General features: G+C 42.1%; 3 protein-coding genes across 3 annotated transcripts; all 3 read right to left on the bottom strand.

Moving 5' to 3' along the window:
- Positions 1-1,197: 1,197 nt before the first annotated feature.
- Positions 1,198-3,026, bottom strand: s100t (S100 calcium binding protein T). The gene is made up of 3 exons (XM_050047073.1): positions 2,884-3,026; positions 1,793-1,955; positions 1,198-1,697 (listed from the first exon to the last, which is right to left on the bottom strand). The coding sequence occupies exons 2-3, from the start codon at positions 1,952-1,954 to the stop codon at positions 1,533-1,535; spliced, it is 327 nt and encodes a 108-aa protein (XP_049903030.1). The 5' UTR covers position 1,955; positions 2,884-3,026; the 3' UTR covers positions 1,198-1,532.
- A 3,198-nt stretch (positions 3,027-6,224) lies between these two features.
- si:ch211-105c13.3 (uncharacterized protein LOC325758 homolog) lies at positions 6,225-13,520 on the bottom strand. Its single transcript, XM_050047282.1, has 3 exons — positions 13,360-13,520; positions 6,796-6,917; positions 6,225-6,699 (listed from the first exon to the last, which is right to left on the bottom strand). Exons 2-3 carry the CDS (start codon positions 6,913-6,915, stop codon positions 6,544-6,546), a joined length of 276 nt encoding a protein of 91 aa, XP_049903239.1. The 5' UTR covers positions 6,916-6,917; positions 13,360-13,520; the 3' UTR covers positions 6,225-6,543.
- A 430-nt stretch (positions 13,521-13,950) lies between these two features.
- LOC126392103 (protein S100-A11-like) lies at positions 13,951-19,054 on the bottom strand. The gene is made up of 3 exons (XM_050047283.1): positions 18,981-19,054; positions 18,658-18,827; positions 13,951-14,582 (listed from the first exon to the last, which is right to left on the bottom strand). Exons 2-3 carry the CDS (start codon positions 18,784-18,786, stop codon positions 14,448-14,450), a joined length of 264 nt encoding a protein of 87 aa, XP_049903240.1. The 5' UTR covers positions 18,787-18,827; positions 18,981-19,054; the 3' UTR covers positions 13,951-14,447.
- Between the last annotated feature and the right edge of the window lie 849 nt (positions 19,055-19,903).

Raw genomic sequence — 19,903 nt, 5'->3', positions numbered from 1 at the left:
AGGGGTTTTTTGACTTTATAATGATGTTGCAGAGTGAAATAAAACAGGATAATCCAACCACAGCAAGCACAATCCAGATAGCGAGGAGGAGTAAAGCAGGATAGGCAGAGACAAAAGACTGTTAGTGTTGTTACTCCATTGGAAAGCCACTATAAACTCTGACACAAAAAAAAAAGAAGCTGTCTAATCCTCAGTCACTGTCACTCGCTGTGAGTTTCCCCTGGCTTTTTACGGTCGTGTGGCCAAGTCTGCAGCTCAGTTCTGGACCGGGAGCTCTCTCTATTTCTCTCTCTCCTTCTCTCTGTCTCTAGAGGATGGGATTACCCCGGGGAGGGATCCCCAACAGATCCCAAACAAGTGTGAAAAGCCTATCAGAGACCTGTGAAAACTGTAGCCCGCACGGCTCCACACGGACAAAGTGCTGCTGTCCACTCTTTTTTCTCTCTCTCTTTGACCTTTCCACTCTCCTTCCTTTCTTCTCACTTCCTCTCTCATCATGCTTCTCCCCATCTCTCACCCTTCCTGACTCTCAGATCTGCTCCTGTGCACACCTTAACCAGTCCAATAAAGGTTGTAGGTTCAGATTAATCAACGTGTGCATCTGTGTGCCATGTTTTCTCACGCACACGCACACGCACGCACACACACACACACACACACGCATAACCTACAGTCCACACACCACGGGATAGAATGAAAGAAAGAAATGTTTCCTGGCTTTCTAATGTTGAGGCTGGAAACTTCCTTTTTGTATCTACACACACACACACACACACACACACAGAGTGCTTTTTTTCCTCTAGGAAGCAGGGCTTTTAAACAATCATGGGTGTAGGGCCCCGCCAAGGTCACTTCAAGTTCTCATTATTCTGCTGTAAAAACAGGAACACAGGTACAGTCGCTACCTGCTCTTATACACCTGATGAACTTCACACCACAACAGAGGTAATTCTCTCTCATATCAAAGTTCTTATACTGTATATTTTTATTGATTTATCTTTGCTAGTAACCTATTTCAAATCTACACCCATCCACAAGCTGGATTAAAGCGCTGTTCCTGCGCATGCAAGGCAAATATAAAGTAATGCAATAATCCTCTGCTGGCTTTGATCGAGGGCCATTTGCTGCCACCTGGTGACCGTCATGTGTTCCTACTCTTCTTCTCTGCTGTAATAAAGTACAACCAACACTGTAGCGTTTGAGTAAAGGTCACATTTATTCTTTCCAGGGAGAAATTCCTTTGCTTGCATGTGCTACAAAATACATTTAAGGAAAAAAAAGAAACATCTTTCAACAAAAACAATGAGGTGCTGAAACTGACTTAAACTGACAAACTGACAGATTTTCCCATTGCAATAAATACAGTTAGTATATTGATTGGACATTGCAGACAAATACACAATCAGACTTGTGTGTGTGTGTGTGTGTGTGTGTATTAGTGATGTCCATGACAGGATGTCCCTCTCTCCTGTCTGAACTCTTTCCTCCCTGGAACGTGTGCAGAGTGGACGTCTTTGCGCAGCAGGGCGTGCTCACTTCTTCTTCTCTGGCTTGTCGTTGTACTCCAGGAAGAAGTCGTTGCAGGCCACAGTGAGAGCTCCGACCAGTATGATGAACTCGGTGAAATCTACCTCCCCGTCGTTGTTGGAATCCAGGTCTCCCATGACCTTATCCACTGCCTCCTTATCCTGGGCGTTCTGCATGTGGGGGGGATAGAAAGTACAGATATGTAGGCTGGATCTATTTTATATTCGTGCAGCTGTGCGTCTTGTATCCCTAAGGATCTCCTTACCCCCAGGTAGTTGCCGAGCTCTGTGGTAAGCATCTCTTTGAGCTCAGCCCTGCTCAGTGTATATTTGTCCCCCTCGTTCCCAGAGTACTTATGGAAGGTCTGTATCATGAGCTGCATGGCGTTCTCCAGGGTGGAGACGTTCTCTGAGTTGGGCAAAGACATTCTGGAGAAGGATAGAATAAGAGGAAGAGTGGGAGGAGGTGAGAGCAAGAGTAGTCCGTGTCAGTACTCCCTGGAGCATGGAGGACAAGCGAATCAATACACGTTAAAGTCTCTCTCGGTTGTGCTCTCTTGCACATACACTATCTTTTTTAGACTCCCTGCCAGGCAGACAGATGCATGGAGAAATAAACATAGAACATCACCATACTACAATACTATCAGTGAGATAGCTACGAACTGATCTTCTATGAGGTGCCAGAGAGGTCAGAAACCCTGCGCAGCCCCTGGAGTTAACTTTGCTCTGACTGTTTCCTCATGAGGAGTGTTTCCTCTCTGCCAGTTGCCCCCGATAAGATTTTGCTACAGATTAAACTGATCCTCAATCTGTTTGTTGCTTTGCCTCGGCGAGAGGACCACTGGGAGCCGGGACGCAGTCAGCAGCTGGACATGTGAGCCAGCTGATAAGAGTGAAACTCTAAGCTGGTAAAACAGCCAAACCAGTGGAGGAGATGTAACCAGGACACACAGAGGCAACCTGATCCGGCTTTTACTTGAGCTCCACCGGATGGCAGAAAAAAACGGAGACGGGTGTAAGTCTTTGCCTTTCTTGAACCTACATCACCTCTGAACTGTGAAGACTTTTCCTAACTGTCAGTCACATCTTACATCAGTTTCTCCTCGTCGTTTCCACCGTGTTTCTGCTTCTCATGATTCAGGGGCATGAAGTCTCATCAGGAAGACATTTTTGGCAAGCTCAAGTCAAGATAAATTAAGTTTCCACAAGTTATTAGTGAATAAACAGAAAGGTCTTTCTGCCTTTGCAGCTGATATGCACAAAACCCACCTACAGACAGCATCAAACATTAGTTGCACCCTTAAATATCTACGTCTACAAGTAAAAATCTTCTGTCCTCTACATTCATTCTTACCTGAGTGGATGACGAGTGTCGGCCTGCTGGTCAGGTGCAAAAAGAGGAGGCGAGAGCGACTGATGAGGAGGACGAGGAGGACAACGTCTTAAATACACCCCTCACTCCACCCATCCCACTTATCCCTTCCTCCCCTCTCCCTCCTTCCACCTGTTGCTCCTCTCCACCTTCCCACCCCCTCTTCTCCTCTCCTCCTTCTCTGTTTACGCATCAGACACCTGCTATCCTCTGAACACACGGAGATCCAACCGCCCCCCTCTGTCACAGATAACATACCCACAAACAACACTAATGAAGCTCTCCTGCAAGAGTTCAGTCAGGACGACTAGTTTTTGCCTGCAGGAGTATAATTTATTCCTCATACCTTTTACAGTTCACTCCTCGCAGGCACGCTCACTCATAATTTCTTGCTGTCATCATCTGGAGCTGTCAGCTGAGATATGAGTGGATCAACCTTCATTGCTAGCCTATCATATTATTCTTATTCTGCTTTGTGCACCCTTCACCTCCTCATCGCCACCTTATCTTTGCAGATTCATCAATTTCATCAGCTTCAGTCTCAACAGGGTCATCGGCCACCACCATCGCCACTGTCGGGGGGGGATTTACCTTCCTGCTGCTCAGGGCAGACACCCCTCAATTACAAAATCTCCCTGTAGAGTCTAAGCTTTAAAGACTGTCTGTCACACCTCTGTCATCACACATTATCTGTTAATCTGTACACTTGTAGTCTGCATTCAGCAACTGTCTTCACTTCATTCACCTGTTTCACCTGATTGAAATGGGGCTGAAATTACAGCATTAGGTAAATTGAAGTAACCATAATATGACCGCAAGGCGCACTGCAAATGTCGCCGGGCTGGCTATTCTCAGATGTCAGTCTGAATGGAAGTCAATAGGGCTGCAATAAATAAACAGATATTAGATTGTACTCAGTTTTCTGCTGCAGATAAAAATGAAAGGAAATTGTTATTTCCAATATTCTTTTACTGAACAAATTCACCATTCACCTGAACACAAAAAACACCATTAAATAAATGAATAAACAAATACATTTTGAAAAAAGAATGATTACAAATTAGTGCAGTTTCTGATTCTCCTTGAGTGCAATGTCGCAGTCTTTTGCAATATATTTGTCATGCAAGTTGACGTGGCATTGTGCAGCCCTAGACGTTCAGATGCCAGATGTAAATTTGACAGACATGAAATTAGCAACAGTCATACTTAGATGAGCTCAACACCAGACCATTTACTGAGAACAATGAGTTGCCATGCAGTCAGAGATATCACTGACTATGTTACAGCTCTTGCTATTGTCACACTGGTTTATCCTTCTACCATGTTGTGCAACCATTTTGTACTTCATGGCAAAGGATGGGCTTAGAGGGAGTGCTAAAATAAACAGCCCATAGTAGCAGGGCGAAGATGAATAACATGATAGCTCCTCAGTGTGTCTGGTTTGAAGCAGCAAAGAGTGTTGGGGTATGTGCAGAGGTAGGATGTTTACTGGAGGAGGAGGAGGAGGAGGGGAGGAGGTGAGGAAGGGGGGGGGGGGGGGGGGGGGGTCATGTCTGATACAGTATCCGAAGGATTAGTGTAGCAGTGATGAATGGAGCCATCACACCTGGCAGCCACACAGAGAAATCCCCATACAAAGACTTTGCAAAAACACACACAAAGGCAAACATGCTAATGCGAGGACACACACACATGCACACTTTCACAAACACATTCACGATTTAAGCTCCAAAACACATCACGAGAAAGCAGTGGATTGCACTGAAAGCCAAAGTGCATGAATAGTAAACAGGGAGCAAAAAATAAATGACAGACACACGTATGAATGATAGAAAAGATCACACTTGTCAAAGCAAGCAACATGAACAAGCACTGCAAGATGTCATGAAAATGTATGTTTAATCTGAGGCCCTGTTTGTGTGCTGTCGCTGCAGTATATTGTGTCAGTGAGTGGGGGTAGCACAGTGTGTGTGCACGCTTGCATGCACCATATGTGTGTATGTATAGTGTTGCAGAGTGGAGGACGATGCACAATAGGAAGCGTATACTGTATGCCAGGATCTGGTTGCAATAGTTGATGCATCTAAAGGCTGCTGAGTTTGAGTAGTCAGAGATGTCACGGCTATATTTAGCAAGTGTTGCTGGTAGCTGTGGAAGGAGCAGGTATCATTGCGGCGATGCCTGTGGGACAATGTCAAACCATATCAGGGAAACATCTGTAGACATGCAGTATTTTGTTGGGTTTCAAAGTAGAGTTTTTCTCTTTCTCCAAAACAAACAGACCAGTTGATTTAAACAAGTAAAAACACTGAAAAAAGCTGTTTCACGTTACAAATCAGTGTTTCTCCAATACTGCCTCCAGCCCAGGACCTGCTAATGTGTGCTCTCCCTTTTTCCTGATAACTTAAGATCCAGACGCTCAAAGGGTTTTATTGGAAGCTGAATTATCCGCAGAGGTCTCTTCCTCTCCATAACAAATGGACCCAGTGATTTAAACCAGTAAAACGCTGAAAAAAAGCAGCTTCACATTAAAAGTCAATGTTTTTGTGACACTATACGTCACAGGGGGATGCTAACTACGGAGACTGCACAGTGTTGAGACTGTAGAAACATGGCAGACTCTATGGACAAGGATTCTAAGGTAATGAAAATACACTGCTTTTTATTTTCAAGTGATTATACACTGAAGAAAAGATACACTTACCTGCCACTTTATTAGGTACAACTGTTCAACTGCTCGTTAACGCAAATAGCTAATCAGCTAATCACATGGCAGCAACTCAGTGCATTTAGGCATGTAGACATGGACGACCTGCTGAAGTTCAAACCAACCATCTCTAGGGTTTACAGAGGATGGTCCCTAAAAGAGAAAATATCAAGTGAGTGGCAGTTCTCTGGGTGAAAATGCCTTGCTGATGCCAGAGGTCAGAGGAGAATGGCCGTGGTTGCTTGCACATGACGATGAGTTCACTGTACTCCAACGGCCTCCACAGTCACCAGATCTCAATCCAGTAGAGCACCTTTGGGATGTGGTGGAACGGGAGATTCACATCATGGATGTGCAGCTGACAAATCTGCAGCTACTGCGTGATGCTATCATGTCAATATGGACCATGTTTCCAGCACCTTGTTGAATCTATGCCACGAAGAATTAAGGCAGCTCTGAAAGCAAAATGGGTCCAACCAAGTGCTAGCAAGGTGTACCTAATAAAGTGGCCAGTGATGGTACTTATTATATTCCAATTCTGCCAGTATATCCTAATAAATCCTACAAATTGGAGCTCTAAGAAAGGTCAAACATCAATTATAAACAACACACAACATGGTTTTATTATATAAAGCTTTTATTTTGAAAATACAGTAAGTATCTTTTGTATAATTGGTATAAAAAAAGACACTCCCAGCTTAGAGTCCTTCAATGTGTCCTTGACAGTGGAGATCAATACCGTGTAAGTGAAAGGAAGGTTGATCTGGACATACATTTAGAGCGTTATAGAACTGGCTGATTAACTAAAAAATGATGGAAATTATGGACTGTATGTATACATGATGGTTAGAGCATTTAGAAATGAGAAAAGATTAAAAAAAAGCAAAGCAAAAAAAAAAAGGGGTGGGGTGGGGGGGGGGTTGGGGGTTGTTAATCTATGATGCATCTTGAGCAGCTCCAGTCTTGCTCTGACTGAGGGCATTGGCCAGGTAGCCAATCAGAGTGAGGTATTCCTGGAAGCTGACCTTTCCATCTTTGTTGGCATCCAGCCCCTGCTGCATCTCCTTAACGGCAGAGGAGCAGTTTGCATCCTGAACACGAAAGGAGAGACAGAATATGGTCACATTCTAATATACTGATTGATTATTCATAAACAGCAAATAGCTAAAAGTTACGCAGTTCCTTACCTGCATGAGGCCGCCAAGCTGTTTCTTTACCAGTTTCTGGAAGCCACCCCCGTCTAGGTTCTCCTTCCCCCTGGCTGAACTAAGAAATGTGGTCACCACTGTCTTAATGGCTGACTCCATATCTGCAGAGGGAGACAGAGAAGAACAAAAAATGGAAAATTGAGTGTTGGAAGTGGCAAGGAGAGATATGGCCATATCTTAGAAATTCAGGCGTCATGCCGTTGGGTACAGTTCCAATGAATTTTTATCAATATGAGGCTATATTTACATTGGGTCTTGAAAGGCTTATTCCAGTTATTGAGCGCATCGGTGCAGAAGAGAGTACACCGTAACCTTGTGAACAGCTGACTGATCAAGATTAGGGGTTCATTATTAACTCTGTGCCATCATAGTATGTATTGTAATGTATGAAATTCAAGTTATTCTACAACGCATCACTTCATTTTTGCATGTGTGATGTAAAGTTATTAAAATAAAATGTGGTGAGTTCAGTTAAAACCACATCGTTCTGCAAATATTATGATAGTGATCTGCAAAGAAAACGGGTCTGAGTCACCATGTAAGCCAAAAATAACTTGTGCTATTCTTTGATGTGAGACGGAGCACGCCTTGAAATTGTATTCGAACTGGATGTGTTCAGATATGTCCCTTCAACATGTGAGAAAGGTGAGACACACAAGTGATGTCAGCATAGAGGAAGAGGAGGAAGAGGGAGCGGGTTGGGGGGCAGGGCCTGGAAGCTCTCCGAGGTAAACAGAGCGAGAGACGGAGAGAGGGAGTGATGGAAGGTTGAAGAGGAGGGGAGTCTCTGAGGTAAACACAATGGGAGCTGTGATCTCTGACGGTGGACATCTGATCCCCAGAAGCCAGCGGGAGGCCGCAGGTTCAGATTACTGCCTGCTGCCCGTCTGCTGCAGCGAACCTCCCCTCACACTGCGGGAATGCACTGCATACTGTGCTCAAGTATGAACTGAAAAACATCACACGGCACCGATAGATTAAGCTGGCCTGAAACATCTAATGCCACTGTTGTTGACAGGATCTCAGGGTGAGGCTAAATCCTCGGCTGAACATTTGAGACAAGCGGTTTTAAGGTTTCATTCCACTCACTGCTTATTTTACCTCGCAGGAAGGAAGAAATCAAGATGGAAACACATTATGCTTTAATTGGATGTTAAATATGTAACAAAACAATGGCTGCATCCCAAATCCATACCACATGCTAATCTTATTCACTCGTTTTTGAGTGTTGATGAACACTGCTGTAGGCGTTTTCACAGAGGACATGTGACATGTCACAGTAGTAAAAGCATGAGTGTACATAATAAAAATAATCATGGCTGAGTTCCATTTTGCTGCTTCAGTTTCAGTGTAATGCTTGCTGGCTCACTGCCAGACTGTAATGACTTCCTGAGACACTGTTAGTAATGTTATTAGCAACCACTTGTGCTTTTCCCACTATAACAAGTCAAAATGTCTTCCATGAAAAAGGTCTGTCATTCCACAATGCAATGCATAAATGAAACAGAGGAGCTACTCACAGCTATATGTGTATATAAAAAGTTGCAGGAAGAACATAAAGGACAAAAACACAAATTAAAAGTTCTGTATGCGACACTCAGAGCATTAATATGTGAGCAAACTATGTAAAGATCTAATGGAGTAATGAGCGGAGAATGAAGTCATGCTCCCTCTGTGTGTGTTGCAATCTGAGCTTTCCGGTTCTTTACTGTGGTAGCTGTTCCAGCCGCCCCCCCAAAGCACCGCTAGCTGCTATCAGTGCCTCCACCATCTCCATGGTGAGAGCCATGTGCAGACAATCCCAGCTCAGACTCTAAATCATAGATATGCTCCTTTAAAATGTTCTGCATTCTCCTTGAGGTGGAGAAGTGACAGAATTAAATGTAATCTAACAACTAATAAAGTGTTGTTAATGTGGGTCTGTGCTATTCCTCCACAATGCAGTGCACACAGGAAACAGAGAAGCTGCTCATGCTAACAGCTGCAATTACAGCGTATGTTGATTTTCTGTATACTAACTGTCTGTAAATTTTTATTCTTGTTTGTATGTTGTAATCAACTAGTATGTAGTATGGAAGTCGGACACACAACTACAGTTTGACTGCCATCCATCATCGCGTGTGTTGCATCACTTCCTGTTGTTACAAAAATGTTGATTTCTTGTATAGAAACTCCTACATTATGACGATGACGCGATATACTGATACTGACGCTAACTTTGATATTTAAAAATGAAATATTGATGCCATGTTAATAGTACACACATGATAATATCGTGTAAATAATCCAGCTTCTCTTAAATGATTTCGGTTTCTACCCGTTCTCACTCTGTCACCTTCCCCCAACCACATCTGAATGATAGCTTTTTTTTCTAATTTTGTATGGATAGCGTGATAATATCATTACCTAGTATATACTTTATATAATTGGTATGTACTTTGGCATTAAGACAGCTGCTGATTTTGTGTTAAATAACTGAAAAACAGACTGTAAAAATGACTTGATGCTGTTTTCACTGTCATATGGAACTCACATAACTGAACACCATGATGACTATAGAGAGTGTTAAGGCCGGTAACTGTGCAGCTATCCAGACATACTCCAGCCAGCACAGGTCTGTCTTTGGGTTTCTGCTTCCTTTTCGCTTCCTGTTGTCTCAACAAACAACATTTCCACAGCTCACAGAAAATTAAAGGCCTGAATAAATGCAGCAGTTACATGAGCAGAGTTGATAAGTATCGCAGCAGTGTGGTGCAGGCCTTGCTGTGGGGTTTCCACTGTGTATCGGAAACTACCAGGAGGCAGCGGTGGCCGCGGGATGGGTGATGATGACGGGTGCCTGTGGGGATGTTGTTGGAGTAACTGTAGATGTTGGTGAATCTCCCATCTGACACAAATGTCACACCTCAATGCTCACACTATGCAAAGGCTAAGACGTATGAATAGACAGACAAACAGATAGCAACACACACACACACACACACACGCACACACGCGCACATCTAAAGAAGGACAACACCAATTAGGACTTCTGTTGCATTAACCTAATTACTGGGTGAGTGAGAGCAGGCACCCAAACCCTGGATTCTGTTTCATGTCTCCCTACCATGTCAGCACATGCACACACACGCACACAGAAGTGGACACACAAGTGAGCATCTGTCATCAGCATGCTGTTCATCATTATTTAATGGGTTACTATAATTGTCCCAACACCTTCCTAACACCATCTACAAGACGAGCAGCGGCAGCAGCAGCAGCACAGCGAGCAGGCAGACCAGTTTCAATGTATGTGTTTGTATCTGTACAGCCCATACATCAAAATGCCTGACAGGCCACCATCCATTAGCGTCTCTCCCGGGTGTAATGAGATGAACATGAAACCAAGACGGCTTCGGTCAGAACTGGAGACGTCAGGGCCACAGAATTACAAATGGGCAGAGAGGAACATGTAGTGAGGTCTGTGTGATAAGAGCAAGTGGTGGCCTGACTGGGTGTGTGTGTGTGTGTGTGTGTGTGCTGACTACAAACAAAGCGCTCCTACAGCCTCCTCTGCACATGTACTCCATTCTGATTCAGAGCCTGGAGATTAGCATGACTCAAGCGTAATGAATGCTCGTGTGAGGCCCAGTGCGTTGTTTTATTTGTGTTACTGGGTCCTTTTTGTGGCATTTTACGGGAACTTTGCACTACGCATGCTAGTTCAGTGATTCACAATCTTTTGTCTTCTTGTGACCAGTCGTCTCCAGTTGCATATGTCTACGGATTATAAGACGGTTAATGAAAGAGTGATATTGTTCCCTTTATTGCATATATTTAGAGGCCTAAGGTTGCACAACTGTCCACTTATTCGGAAATGAAAATAGTGAGGATTAGAGGATCTATAAAAACATAATTCTACTTCCCCATTCTGTTTCTTACAGTCTCTCAGACGTATCATGCCACCCCTTAGGGAGTATGATCCACAGATTGTAAAGTTCTGCACAAGCCGGTTTTGAATTTGTTTAATTAAATGTTTGAAGTTTCATGTAGAGCCTTTTTTAACATTATTTTTTGGGGGCATTTTGCCTTTATTGGATAGGACAGCTTTAGAGAAAGGGGATGGCACACATGCTGCAGCAGGGATATAGCCTTTGTAGATTGGGTGAGCTACTGGGCACCCCATGTAGGAGTATCTTTAACAGTAAGATGTGACAGACATTGGTTTGTATTAATTTAACAGCACCTTGCCATCATGTATCGCTTCCTTATTAAATTAGTCCTGTGGTCACTGTTTGACTCTTTTAAGTGACTGGCTAATATTTGAAGTCCCGCCCTGTGTGCAAACACTAGATTTGGGGAAACTGCTTTTTGTTTTTGTGCTGCACACACTTGGAACATTTTACATCACACATTAAAACCTAACACAGCTGTAGCTATAGGTCAATTCAAAATCATGATTACAAACTACCCCCCCTTGAATACAACTGGGCTGTGTGTGTATCATTCCTGTCTAAACTGTACTCTCGACATAATTAAAAATGAATGCAAGCCCTCAGTGATTCCTCGAGAATAAAATAAAGGTTGAATGAATGAATGAATGAATGAATAGGGAAAAAAAATTATGAAATATCAAATTAGGGAAATCTTGAGCCGAATTCAAGACTATAAAATGAAGCCTTTGTTCAAGGGCCTACATTTTTTTATTTTTTGGCCCACATGCTGTTTTTCTACAAGGACACTCTCATAAAGGGGATTTTTTTAATCTCTTTGGCTTATCCTGGTTAAATAAATTTTACATAAATAAAAATAAAAAGAACATTTGGGGAGTCACATGTTAAGCAAAGGGTCTGGGGATTCTCCCCTAAGGCATTTTGAGCGCCAAACACTTCTTGCATTCTGGTCCGGGCATTTTTATGCACCGGTTTGTTCCTTTTCTACATCAAATTATGGTGGACATGTTGTGGTACTTCCTGCCTCAATCGAGCACAGTTGCTTCCTCCTTCTGTTTTAAGGCGAATTGCAACCATTGCACACTGCCACCATCTCGATATGCACATTTCTCAATATTGAAGGGAACGTGTCCCCTGCCTCCCCCAAAAATCTACGCCTATGCCTTTGTTGTCTCTGTATCTTTTTTAGAATTATTTCTTTTTTCTGTTTCCCTACTTTTGTCATGTTGTTCCTGCAACTTTTTATGCTTCAGTCTGAGATAGTCTCCTTTGCAGAAGAGGTTACTAACCACAAAAGGTTCAACAAAGAATAAATAAAAATGTCTTTAGTCACATTGTACTGTGTAATATATGTTTAAATTGGGCCCTGACGATACTGGAGATGAAAATTAAGCTCTCAGTTAACACATAAGTATCATAGTGTGTGTGTGTGTGTACACAGTACCTCCCATATTAATCAAATAAAGCATGATGGACGTGCAGATCTGGGTTGCAGCTGTCTTTAGAGCAGTGGTTCTCAACCTTTTTCTGTAATGCCTCCTTCAGAAGGTGAAAAAGTTCATGCCCACCCACCCTGAATTTTGTAATCAACCATTGCCATTAACTGGGGAACCAACTAAAGGATCCATGTTGAATGTTAGTGACATAAAAGTGAGCATGATGGCATCATCATTATGTGACTCCATATTTGTCCCCTGGTCATCCACGCCCCACCTGCAGTGGCTCCCCCCCCAGGGGAACCCGCCCCACCATTTCAGACCAACTGCTTCAAGGCTTGACATGTACAAACCAGTTCCCAGGTAAGTCAGGTAGGGCCACCCAACCCAACCAGTCACCTTATCACCCTGCCGCCTGCAGCAGGCCGCCACAAAGTCTTAGTGTATCTCTCATATCCAGTGGGGCCCTTAGCTCTGATCAGACTGACCACGGACCACACAGGTCATTATCCCGCGCTGCCATGTGATCTTTCATGAGCTCATGAGCATTAATAAACCCTGGTGATCGACTCCACCCTGCTCGTGTTGTTTGCGCTAGGTGTGACTGACTCACTTCCTCCGTGGGCATGTTACCTGTCATCGCCCAGGTCGCTATTTCTCCTGCGCGTCAGCTCGGAGCCATTCGACTCTCGCTACCGGAGTCTTATCATAACGTTAATAATTCAGACTGATAAGAGCCAAATCTGACCGTCGGTACAACGATCGCAGTATGACTGTTTAACGGGGCGAAAACGGCCTCGGCGCATATGCCAAAAGTAGTCAGCGCTGTGCGTAACGGAGATGTCAGGGGCTTGCCCGCGTCCCACATTTACATTTAGCCCTAACTAATCCTGACAATTTGTAGAGCGGCCAGAGGCAGGACTGACACACAGCAAATAAATAAGTAAACGTGAGGCGAGACTCCGGTTTCTCTGTAAGTGTAAAGGGATTGGGGTTAGATTACCAAAAAGGAGAACCTGATCTCTGTGGCCACCAAGCCTGATAATGACAATAGAGACGCTCGCTAATTCTGCAAAATTCATGGCACAGTGGAGATAAAGTGATAGTTTTGCCAAGAAAACAACAAAATAACCAAAGAGGAGACATAACAAGTAATCAGGATGAAGCAGACTCACCGATATGACAGGAAAACAAAAGGCGAGAAACTGTTTCAGCTGCTGCGCTCCTTCTTCTCTCTCACAGATCCTCCTCTTCAGTCCTGCGCTAGATTAAGCAGCAACACATATCTTTTCCGTGATTTAACTTCTGACTCCAGCCAACTGTTTTTTTCTTTGTCATAGGGCGTGTGCCTGAGAGAGAAGGAATGTGGAAAGAGGCGCAGCTTGAGCAGCACAGCAGCTTTTTTTTTTTTTAAACCAACATTTTCTAACAAACATTTCCGTTGTTTAAGAAAACAGACTTTCTAATGTGGTGGAATAAATATTTTTAAGGGTTTTTTAATATGTCTAGTTTTATACTTGCACACTCATTTACATTTCTTTTTTTTTTTTTTTTTTTTGCTGGCACACTTTCTCTCAACATGTAAGAACAAGCGCGCGCTCATGTCTCAAAGTGCGCGTGTGTTCAAAGCTTTCCCAACAGACGATGTACTCAAGCCACACCCTGAAACTTAACTCACTTGAGCAAAGAATGGAAAGATAGTGTTCAGTAGAAAGGAAACTTTTGGTCAAACTGTCAGATGAAGGCCTGAGCAGCAAGAAACACACACGTTTTTATATTTTATTTACATTTATTTGTAGCTTTTCACATTAAAATCCTGCTTTGCCAACACTGCAGCTTCTGTTTGTGCCCGGGAGGAAGATGACAAACATCACAAGATGCTTTTCCTAAGTATTACACAAGCCAAGAATACATAATGCTTACACACACACTCTCTGTTTTCACACAATGCATTCCCATTCTTGAAGACCTGTAAGCACAAGCAGCTGTGAGTGTGTGTGTGTGTTCTGGGAAACAGCAAGGACTGGTTCTAATATTGCTGTTCAATAGTATTCTCTGACAGAGTCTGTGCCAGTTTGGCAGCTGCAGGTGAGAGGACAGGGTGAGAAGAAATACAGAAAGACTGGCAAAAACACAGCGTTGTGCAGTTGAAATAGACTTTAGGGTGTTTTCCATTTGGCTGTTTTCCCATTTTCTCAAACTACATGGCACACAGACAAGCCAGTGACAGACGTGAAACTGTAACAGAGTATCTGAGGACTCCCTATTGGCTGAACCCCCCATGCTTGCTTGCGAGATGTCCAATCAGCTGCCAGAACTCCAGGAAGTTGAGCTCTCCATCATTGTTCTTGTCCAATGAGCTCATGAGCTGGTCAATGGCAGTGGGGTCGGCAGCATTCTGCAGGAAAACAGAACGACACTGCGTTAAATACTTAAAGAAAACAACAGTGAGAGTCAGTGTGGAGCAACTGGGATGTTACTGGTTGCGTGTGTGGGGCAGTGAGGCAGAGGCAAGCTGACACCGCTGGCACGTACGCCAGTTGAAAAATTAATGCAACGTCAGCAGAGGTGGTTTGGCACAAGGAGCTGTGGCTCTGTCTCCATCTAGTGGCCAGTGTGGTTATTCCTACTGTTCATGAGAGGAGAAACACATGGAATTTTCCACACTTGGAAAAAGGCAGCCCAGGATTTTTTGTCAGGCTTCAGGAACCACTACTTTCTGCCATTGTGCTCTGGTTAAACATGACAAAACAAAAACCGTGAGGCAAGTCTCTGAGGGGTGGCGACTCTTCCTTTATGACACACTCATTGTTTTTGTGGAACACGGTGAAACATAAAATGTGAAGTTATATCCTGTCCCAACATGAGATTTAACTGCTCTAGATCACAGGAGAGAGTCAAATACTCTGAGATATTTAAGCACACATTTGACTCAGAAGTACAGTGAGACCACGTTCATTAAAAACCACCCACGTAAAAGACCAGAAGTGGCCATTTGCACACAAGTATGACTAACAGTTAATTATATGGGCACAGAAAAAAGAGCCAATGTGGCATCCAGATGATTTCAATATGAATCTGGCCTTATGAGGAAGCTTTGTTTTTTGCCTGGGGCTGTATTCACAAACATTCTCGGGCTCTCAGAGAGCTCCTAACTTAGCCTTGTTACAAACTGTAAAGCCCTCACTCATCTCTGTGTGCTTTACTCCAGGGCTGGTTGGCCTTCTTTGACCTTTCATAGGCTCAGTCACTGGTATTTGTACATTCATAAAGCCATACGGGGTAAGTGCACAGACTGAGCTGCTCTCCTCACTTGTAGCAGCCTTCAAAAAGATTTCAGACACAGAGAGAACTGGTCTCTTTGCCTGATTTTAAAGCTCATATAAGTACTGGTAAAAGGATAAATGAATAAGTCGGTACTTGTCATTGTATGCAGGTATTTTAACATTTTGTTAATGTACATCTTCTATGTGCTGCTGTGTTGGCCAGGTCCCCCTTATAAAACAAGACATACCTGGTTAAATGTGGGTTTAATTAAACAAAGAAATTACTAAAAAAAATCCTGATAAGGAGTCTGAGCTTAGGAGTGATCTGAAATTGTATGTTTAAATATGCAAATGATGCATCATCTAATTAAAGATGCACTATTTTGCTTTTATTTTCAGAACAATAATCTGAACACTGGATAAAGCCAGGTTCAAATTTTTGCTTTATGTTTGTAGACATATTAGACTCAAAGGTTTTTGAGGAGGGACTTTTGGATATCTCTTTTTATCACTCCATAAATCAGAAAATACTGTCAACAGCGATAAAAAATACACTTTCACGAAAATGTTATATAAATTGAGCGACTGCAAAGTGCCCATTTAATTATGGAAAATTGTTTTGCTGTTGCTAAAATATCCCAACAACAAATATAAAAGCACTCATTATACATTTTGCTCCCGTGCTCAGGTTGTTGAAATTCACACAGTATGTGGATTGTCCATGTGTTGTTGCTTTATGTCTGGACTTTCAGAACCAAAAACAGTCAGTTTGGATTCCCAAAATGTGTCTGCTATGAATGAAATGTGAACAAACCCCTCTTTAAAAACCTCCACAATAAAGACAGGAATACAGTTGGAGAGTCTGGAGTATAGACATGCTACAGAAGTTGAGATTTTTGGGTATGAGAAAAAACTCAACTTGAGAAAAACAACCTTTAAAGATATGTCTTGTAAAATTCCATACATATTAAGACACAAAGAAAAGAAAGAAAGAAACTAGGGCAAAAAATAGATAAATATAAAAAATAAAAATAAATAAAACACCGAATAGATATGACCATGAAACTTCTTCTGGTGAATTATTTATATTAAGACAATTATTTTTTGTATTACAAGTTTTCTGAAATTGTATATGCAAATGAGGCAGTATCTAATAACGTTCACTTTTTGCATAAATTTCCAGAACAGAAATCTGAACTAAAATAAACACCCAAATTTGTATTCTAAACACTATCTTTCCAATAGTCTGAAAGAGGACATGTAGAGGCAAAATAGCCCAAAATCTCAACATTGACTAGTGCATATGATTGGTTGACAAAATGTTTGAAAACACAGGCCTGCAGTACCTGTGCAGTCACTTATCACCATGTTAATAGTTGTTATGTTAATTTGCTAATGTTTATTTACCACGCTGGTAATTTTGGTACTTAGTCTATTGTCACTATTATGTCAATATTTCCCCACCTCTTTGTCTGTCTGTCATTTTCACTTCTGCTTAAGAAACTCTAAAACCTTCCAAAAAGTCCACCACCCTACTCTGGACAACTTTTCAACTTAAGAGCTCTCTCAAGGGCTAAAATGCTTTGTGAATAACTCACCAGAATCTGGTCTTAACTGTGAAATCATAATTCTAGGAATTTATGTGGAATTTTGTTCCTTGGATCAACTAGAGAATTGTTGCCTATTATGAAAAGACAAACAAGGCGTTGTCTTGTTTCTAAATACCAATGTCCCAGGCTTTCTGTGACCCTGAGCCACTAACCAATGAGTTGTAAAGACAAAGATCTTCAGGCTTAAATACATACTTTTAACCTTAAAACAGGCCAAACAGGCTTTTCCCCAAAACTAACTCGACACTGTAGCTTCTATCAAATTTGACCTTAAAAGGGGTAAATAGTGCATTTGTTGGGGACTTTTTTCAGGCACGTATTAATGCACGTTTAGTGCACTAGTGCACATCTATTGCAGCAGGACAGTGTCAGATGTTTATGGTAATGAAGGACCATGTCACAATCTGCAAAGTGTGGCTGGCTGATGTGTTTTTGGACAATCATGGAGCTCTATAGCACAGAGGAATGAGCTGTATCAGGCTTTGGATGCGTGCTAAACACTATGATCAGTTCATTGTTTCGGTCTTTTCATGGAATTAGTTGACAAAAAGCAAAATATAAAACATATCTCATATTACTCTTTAATATTAAAAAAGAAAGAAAGAAAGAAAGAAAGAAAAACGGACCTCAGCTGGAGTAACAGGTAACAATCCTGCAGCATGAACCAGAATATTTGAGAAACATTGTGGACCAAATAACAGACAAACAAAAATTAATGAAGTTTCAGGGGCTCCCCTGGCCTTTACCTGCAAAATGTCTAGTGCAGCAATGATTAATTGATCAGTTATTAAATTAATCAGCAACTAATTTTATCAACCTTCATCAGTTTGAGTAATTTTGTTTAAGAAAAAAGAGGTCAAAATCTCAGATTCTAGCTTATTAAATGTGAATATTTTCCAGATTCTTTACTCCTGTATGACAGTAAACTGGACATCTTTGAGTTGCCATTTTAGAACATCAATTTGGGCATATTGATTTTTTTTCTGATGTTTTATATACTAAACAACTCATCAACTAATCGAGAAAATAATCAACTTCAATTAATTGACAATTAAAAATTAATCATTAGTTGCAGCCCTAAAAATGTCACTCAAATGAACACGCACTGACTGGGAGGAGAAACAAAAGGAGATGCAATAGTAACTGCAATAACTCCAAAGCTGACAAAAAAACATTAAGAGACACACAATGTCCATAAAGAGACATAAACAGCCAAAACAAGACACTGAATGACCCCAATAAGACACAATCTGACTACAAAGAGACACAAAACAACCATAAGGAGACGAAAAAATTACCACAAAGAGAACCAAAACTAAAAAAACAAGAAACATGACTACAAAGAGAAGTAAAAATGCAAAAAATTAGAAAAAAACACCACAGTCTGTGTCTTGCTCCTGTGTAGGAAAGCTGTCGTGGCCTTGCATGTCTGTGCCCAGGATCCCATTGCCTCATAATCCACCCATGTATGCAATAGCTACTAAAGTGACAACCCTCCACACACTGAAATGTATTACACCAACAAGCAAACATATACAACTACACAACAGTGGTATCCCACAGCAGTAATGGTGTTTGTTAGACCTACAGTCCTCACCTTGACAAAGTTGGGGAGCTCTGATTTGACCAGTCTGTGGAACTCATCTCTGCTCAGTGTGTCAGAGGAACCATCGCTGCCAGCATGCGCCTTGAACTGGGCCACCAGCACACCAATAGCAGACTCCATTACAGATCAAGAGATGGACAGGGAGGGTCTTCGGGCCAATACTTCATGAGAGGTAAAAAAAGAGAACTGCTGTCGATCACAATGATAATACATTTCCAAAATACAATTAAGATATAATTCAGATTAAGTTAGAAGAAAAACAACGGCACTTGTAACTAGAATTTAATCTGGCGACACAAATCAGAGAGACTCACCAAGTCAGGTGTGTGTGTGGATAAACTGTGAGGACACAAGTCTTCCTGGTCTTTTTGTAGCCGGCCTGTCCTGGTAAAAGAGATGAATCATTCACTAATTTCTCTCTATACATTTACAGGTTGTGTTTGACCATTTATTGGAATCAGTAAAAATGTAAACCATGTTTCCCAAACTCCGCTGACCTTTTTCCATGACGTGCTTGCATTTTCAGATGCAATCTCAGCGTGTAACTGCTCCCTGGCAGCATATGGGTTGCTGGATGAATCACCTCATTCAGGAAACCGCAGACTAACAATCGGAGTTAGGATGGTTTAAACATATTACAAATAGTTTAATGTTTTGCTCAGTTCATGCCAATGCACGGACAATAGTTTCACATTTTTCCTTTGCTGTGTGTGAGCGTGCAAAAAGCTGCAGAGAGCGAAAAGAGAGCAGTAAATCAGATATAATTACACAGTCCGTGTTGCAAAAACTTTTGAGAACGAGGCACTTGGGTTTCACCTCGGAAAAGTCGTATCATTTAAGCGGAAGCTCTGACAGGATGTGCACAATTGGCGTATTAGGGAGGCAGTTAGTGCTGACAAGCACAATAACTTTATCATCCAAATATCCCCGCGCCTAGTTTTCTTGTCTCAGCTGCATGACACACACACACACAGATACACACACACCTATATCCTCATACACCTGAAACAGCAGTCTTCACTTCTTTTTTCCTCCATTCCCCCGGCCATCATTGAGGAAGCAGAGAGCCGCTACTTAGACAAAATAAATGGCTTACAGAGCGGAGAAATCACATACAGTGGTATAAAAGCATCAGGGTTTTCTGCGGGGCGCTGCTGCTACTTTTCTTATGATTAATGTTTTTGTGTCTAAGGATTTGTTGATCTATATTTCAAAACATAATCCATACTTCTTGAAT

Source organism: Epinephelus moara, chromosome 6, assembly GCF_006386435.1.
Source record: "Epinephelus moara isolate mb chromosome 6, YSFRI_EMoa_1.0, whole genome shotgun sequence".
Lineage (NCBI taxonomy): Eukaryota > Metazoa > Chordata > Actinopteri > Perciformes > Serranidae > Epinephelus > Epinephelus moara.
Note: the sequence above shows the minus strand (reverse complement) of the source record. Positions and strands in the feature narration are given on the sequence as shown.

What these genes read in the sequence shown, in the direction of transcription:
- s100t (XM_050047073.1), bottom strand. Translation starts at nt 1,954, where the DNA reads ATGTCTTTGCCCAACTCAGAGAACGTCTCCACCCTGGAGAACGCCATG. An exon ending in AGCTCGGCAACTACCTGGGG is followed by an intron (nt 1,698 to 1,792) that starts GTAAGGAGATCC and finishes CCCCACATGCAG; the next exon opens with AACGCCCAGGATAAGGAGGC.
- si:ch211-105c13.3 (XM_050047282.1), bottom strand. Translation starts at nt 6,915, where the DNA reads ATGGAGTCAGCCATTAAGACAGTGGTGACCACATTTCTTAGTTCAGCC. An exon ending in AGCTTGGCGGCCTCATGCAG is followed by an intron (nt 6,700 to 6,795) that starts GTAAGGAACTGC and finishes TTTCGTGTTCAG; the next exon opens with GATGCAAACTGCTCCTCTGC.
- LOC126392103 (XM_050047283.1), bottom strand. Translation starts at nt 18,786, where the DNA reads ATGGAGTCTGCTATTGGTGTGCTGGTGGCCCAGTTCAAGGCGCATGCT. An exon ending in AGCTCCCCAACTTTGTCAAG is followed by an intron (nt 14,583 to 18,657) that starts GTGAGGACTGTA and finishes GTTTTCCTGCAG; the next exon opens with AATGCTGCCGACCCCACTGC.